Here is a 6000-nt window from a genome sequence, read left to right as displayed (position 1 = left end):
AGTTTATTTTTTTTGTGATGATGGAACGTTGATCTCTTTGTGACATTAGCAACTAGATGTAGGATTCTTTTAATACAAACCAATATAAAATTATCTGTGCAATTTTTCTCTTCCCTTACTGGATTTTAATTGTTTAAATTAACCGGTGAATAAGATAAAATTGAGAGAAAATTTTAAAAGACACATGTTTGCGAAAGATACTTTTTCTTGTTGGGTGACCATTTTACAATAAATCTAGAAAGACTTTACCAAAATACGATGATATCAAATTCAAAGAAAAAACATGTAACTCATCTAGTAAGAGAAGAAAACGAAGGTTTTGGTATTTCCAAGGAATTGATGTTGCCGTCCAACATTTCCACCACTCCGTTCATTGCAGTTCTATCATTAGGAAATGTTTGAATGTACCATAATCCCATTATGGTCATTCTCTTAACAATCTCATTTTCTTCTATGGTCATCATTTGATCTGGTCCTAGATTGTTGTCTTCCTCAAGCTTCCTATATACTAGATATGGGAAGTATGTCTCACTTGTGTGACTGACTTCGACATTAATGTTCTTCCTCCCTACCATTTCTAGTTGTTAATGTAGTTGATTATGTCTTTATTAGTCTTTATTAGATTATTACTTTCTACTTTTTGGTCGTTATATATTCATTAAATGCATAATCGATTATCTAGGTGGGATAATCTATTATCATGCATGAAAGGTATGCTAACAAATTTTTGGAGGTGCCCTTGAAACAAGTCTTTATATATAGAAGATATAAACCCTACTGCACGTTTTTGAACTAAAGTGAAGTGTGACCTAGGGTTTTTGTAACTCTATGAATTGGCTTGGAAACTTGGTGTGGGCAAGAGCGAGAACTTTCACTGTAGGTGTGATTAGTGCGGCTGTTGTTGCTGAGTGAAGTCTGTCATCCTTCATAAAGAAGTTAGAGGAGGTGTTCATCCCTTGAGGTGTTAAAGGGAAGTGAGTATCATCTCTTAACAAGAAAGATGTTTTTTAAACCTTAAACTTGTTATTTGTGTGTTATTGTAAAGTTTATTGATTTTGTGATAGTGGAACTTGATCTCTTTGTGACATTAGCAACTAGACGTAGGATTCTTTTAATCCAAACCAGTACAAAATTATTTGTGCAATTTTTCTCTTACTTTACTCTATTAATTGTTTAAATTAACCGCCAAATAAGATAAAATTGAGAGAAAATTTAAAAATACTCATGTTTGCAAAAGAAAATCAATTCACCCTTCTTGGTTTATGGTTAACACGTTAATCATTTTGCTGCACCGCTCTGGTTCAATCAATAGTAGAGATATTTGTGCATTGCTAATGGTTGAAAACGTTAACTATATTCAATTTTAAAAACAAAATAAATGTATAGAGAAGCTATCTTACTTATGTATGGATTAACATTTATATAGAGAAATATACTAATGTGATCAAATAGTAAAGTTCATGTAGTAAAAACGAAGAATGATGAAGGAAAAAATTATCTAGAAATAAAGAATTTGAAAAGAGCTAATAATGACTTTTTTGGAACATATTTTTTCAAATGGCCAAGCAAACTAAAGTGGAATCGTCCGATGGTATTATTATAAAATACATTTATAAGACTTCTTGAAACGAGTAATAATAAAGTAATGTACGTGCAATAAAAAGGTTCGATAGTAATAAAAGTTTTATATTCGTTCATCCTAATTTGAATAATGTTCTTATGATACTATTGTTGTTTTACAAAATAATGTTAGGTAGCAAAACAAAACAGAGGAAATAAAATGCTACGTGTAGTGTAACAACAAATATTTACCAACAATCATTCAAATTCATGTTGGGATTTATATCTGATATTGTTATAGCTTACAATTGATCAAAGGGCGCTTGGTTTTGTGTTTTCAGCAATTATAGTTGCCAAGGATTTCACCTTTGCTATATCTATAGGGGGAAACTTTAAACAACCAGAGAGAATGAGAATTTTTAAAGATCTCAACTCATATACCTCTTCTGGGAGATAGCTTAGACTTGTGCAGTCCTTCAAATTTATGAGTAGTAGATTCCTGAGACGTCCAATGGATTGGTGTACTTCGCATAAATTTGGGCAATCTTTTAGAATGAGTTTTTCAAGACTTGGTAGTCCTGAAAAGTCAGGTGTTTCTTTCAAGTACTTGGAGTGACTAAGATTAAGGAATTTTAATCGCTCTAAAACCTGTAAGCATAGTTTTTCGACAAAAGATTAGGAAAGATAAAAAGTGCAATAGTTATAAACAGAACCAATTATACTAATTTTATTGTAATTAATCTATTAGTTTTAAAAGAAAAGGGCATGTAATGAATACCACGGGTTGTTCCCAGACTAGTTGGAGACGACTATNCTTGAAATCAATTGCAATTACATTTTCCAAATGAAAGTTGATTGGAATGTATTTATAAGGAAATCCTCGCCAACAAATCCATCTCAGTTGTTTAGAAATGTGCCCATAATCTCCACTAAGTTGTACATTATCAAGTTGTAGCAGTCTTAGTCTCTTCATTTCCTTGAAAGCACAAGCTTCCAAGCAATCTCTACTACTGGAATGCAGTTTCAGGGACAATCCTTCGATAGCTCTTGTCCCCTGTGATGAATATAGCAAAGATAAATAATTGTTGATTATTGATGCTTAACGTTGAATTTAACAAGTTAACAACACATGCATTACACTTAGAAAGAAAACACTTTCAAAAGAAGTTTCAAAATTATATAATTAATGTTCTTACAGATTTCTCTTTCAGTACATCTTTTACGTCATCCTGCAACCACAATCGACTCCTTTTCCCCGGTTCCTCTGAGCATTCTTGATGAATAATTTCTCTTCCCATGTCTCGTAACAAAGGGTGCATTTGAAGTTTGTTGTTCCCTTCAATTTTTATGAGGCCACGTTCTATGAGAATTATTATTCCAATATCAGCATATAGTCCACAGCCATTTAATATCTCTGTGACATAGTCTCTTTCTTTGCCAATAAAGAAACAACATACATCAAGAAATATGTCCTTTTCTGTAGCATTTAAATCGTCAAAACTTATTTTTAATACTTTCAGAAGTTTATCCGGGGGAATTCTTTGTAATTTTCTCAATACAGTTTCCCACTCTTCCTTTGTCCTATTCCATAAATAGGAACCAAGGAACTCAAGAGCTAGTGGTAGCCCTCCACTATAAGCAACTATGTCTCTTGCAAGTTCATTCAATCCTTTTCTTGGTTTTGCTTCTCCAAAGACATGCCAACTTAAAAGCTCAAGTGACTTATTTTCGTTCAAAAGTTGCGTTTCATAAATATAACTAACTTCTCGTCGTTTCAACAGGCTAATATTTCTAGTTGTAATGATTATGACAGTTCCTTGACCGAACCATTCACGACTCCCGCATAGGTTTTCCAATTGGCCATAGTCATTCACATCATCAAGCACAATGAGTAACTTTTTTTCAGAAAATCCGTTCTCTATCATAGTTCTTCCCATCCCAACGCTTTTCACCTTCAACTTGGATTTTAGGACATCAGAAAGAAGATTTTCTTGCAAAGCAACATACCATTCATTCTTATTTTCTGGATCCCAAGCATAACTAATATTCTCTATAAAACACTTACCAATGAATTCACGACAAATTCGATTGTAGGTGGCTTTGGCTATGGTTGTTTTACCCGATCCTCCCATTCCCCATATCCCTATCATACACACTTTGGTAGATTGTTTTTCAATCCCTTTAATCATGTCTTCCACGCGGGACTCCAATCCAACAGGATATTGGGTAATAAACAAGTCTTTATAGTCCAGTAATGTCTTAACTCGGCTAACAATTCGCTCCACAAGTTCAGCATCATGTCTTCAAGATGAATGATAATGTGTTACCAAAATTAATTCACAACCTTAATTTATGCTTCATTCACTCTCAAACCAAAGAAAGTACGAAGGACCCATTTGCTTACCTGAAATCTCTGTCATTCCAACCAGTCATATCTGCAACTCTGTTCAGTGCACTGCTCCACTTGGACCGCACATGTTGCAGTTGTTCTCCTGAATAGCTTTTGTGTGTAGTGTCTTCCAACGCTTTTCCAAAATCATCCTTTTGATGACGTACATCCAATGGGTCAATCTCGTAAAATACGGGCAGAACTATTTGGCCAAATGTTTCGTGGCATTCAATGATTTTTTCAAGCTCAAGAAGAGAGCAAGACGATTGAGTGTATGATTTGGAGAAAACGATTATTGTAATCTTAGTGTGTCCTATTGCTCTCATGTGCTCTTCCAGCTTCATTACCTCATGCAGATTCTCCTGGCTAATCAAGGTTTTGACTTGAGCTTGTAAAAGGACAGAGAGGAGATGAGAAACAAACCTTCTACCGATTTCTTCTCCACCAAAGTTGATGAACACATCGTATATGAAATGAGGTTCTGATGTTAAGAACGATGAAGATGACGATGATAAAGAAGAAGATGCAAACTCCATGGAAGAAATTGAAGTCAACTCTTCAAAAATGTTGAAGATTAATATGTTTTAGACGTAGTCTCGCGTTATCACTCACCCAGAATCAAATACCATTTATATTTTATATTTTTTCCTCCTGAACCTATCTAGGTATGCATATTTAAATTTTATCGACCTGCGCGTTAAATTTTTAGAAAAACACTTTAAGAGTTGCAATTATTCACTTTCGATTTCAAAGAAAAATTTAAAATAAAGTTTTTTTATTAAAATATTTCTGGTGTTAAAAGGATTTTTAGAAAAGGATTTCTTTAATTAAGATTTTTAAAGAAATTATATATTCTTTCAAAAGTATTAAAAGGATTTAGAAAAGGAAAAACTTAAACAATATTTAATTAAGATTTTGAAGGAAAACATTAGATGTTGTGTCGAATTCATTGTTTTTCGCTTTCTTTATTCTTTCATTCTAACATAAAATTTTAATGGAAGTTTTACCTCAGGTTTGTTAGGTACTTTATATAATTTTTGTTTATGTTTCTTATGAAACTGTGTCAAGGAGTTTTTCATTTTTTTAACTAAGTGAAGAAATTATCGTTGTTAGATAACAAACTGCTTCCCAAAAAGCCATTTTAAATAAATGAATTCTCCATCTTTAAGCATTGCTAAAACGAATGACTATTTAAAAACACAACGCAATGAAACTGAAATTTATTGTAAAAGAGTGAAGGTATAAACCAGGCAACAATGCAATACATTATTCAGAAACAGAGGAGCAGTAACTTAGACTAGTTTCTACAACAAAATTTAATTAAAATAAATGGAGCATGATTTATCATGAGTTAGACAAGTTATAAATTCTGATAAACTCTTTGCAGTTGTTCATATTTGCATTAACAGTGGTGACTTTAAATAGCCACACAAATGGGCAAAGGGCCGCATGTTTATACATAACAGCAACAAATAATACCGACTCAGAAAATTAAAAACAGCTACTAAGCTGTTATTGAAAACCAAAAACGAAAAAATAAAAACAGTTGTGACAAGCTTTAAGTGAAAGGCATAACAACAATTAAATGAACCAAAATGAAATTCTAATTTTAGCCCCTCTTAATTTTAGATTTTTTTTTTTTAATTTATCTAACAAAACTCTCTCATCGTAAACTTAAAATCCTCCTTCCTTCATTCCAATCACCTTCCTTAACTCTTGAAATGATACGGTATATGGAACAACATCCCTAGATAGAAATCAGTTTAAGAACTAAATAAAAAGAATTAAGAAATGAAATTAAAAGACTAAAAATGTAAAAGAGAAAGGAAAGGAAAGTTATGGATGAGAAGACATGTCACTTGAAAGAATCCAAAGAAAGATTGACACTTGTTCTTCACAAGATAAGATCCAAATTTAGACTAAGAGACATAATTCTATCTAAAGAAGTATTGAACAATTTAAAATTTAGTTCATATATTTTTAAACATTATTAAAATTTTAAAAATGGAGAGAGTATACTTTACTTTTAAACAAATTTACAAAAATGTTAA

The 6000-nt window shown here is 32.2% G+C and overlaps 1 protein-coding gene across 1 annotated transcript in view; it reads right to left on the bottom strand.

The window, feature by feature from the left end:
- Positions 1–1798: 1798 nt before the first annotated feature.
- LOC106773341 (TMV resistance protein N-like) overlaps positions 1799–6000 on the bottom strand; it is a 30092-nt gene continuing 25890 nt past the window's right edge. Inside the window, exons 2-4 of the mRNA XM_022786509.1 lie at positions 2757–3861; positions 2339–2614; positions 1799–2208 (exon numbers count right to left, since the gene is read on the bottom strand). Of these exons, the coding sequence (XP_022642230.1) occupies positions 1873–2208; positions 2339–2614; positions 2757–3861 (1717 nt within the window). The 3' untranslated portion in view covers positions 1799–1872. The remainder of the gene's footprint in view (positions 2209–2338; positions 2615–2756; positions 3862–6000) is intronic.

This window comes from Vigna radiata, chromosome 9 (assembly GCF_000741045.1).
Source record: "Vigna radiata var. radiata cultivar VC1973A chromosome 9, Vradiata_ver6, whole genome shotgun sequence".
NCBI classification, from domain to species: Eukaryota; Viridiplantae; Streptophyta; class Magnoliopsida; order Fabales; family Fabaceae; genus Vigna; species Vigna radiata.
Note: the sequence above shows the minus strand (reverse complement) of the source record. Positions and strands in the feature narration are given on the sequence as shown.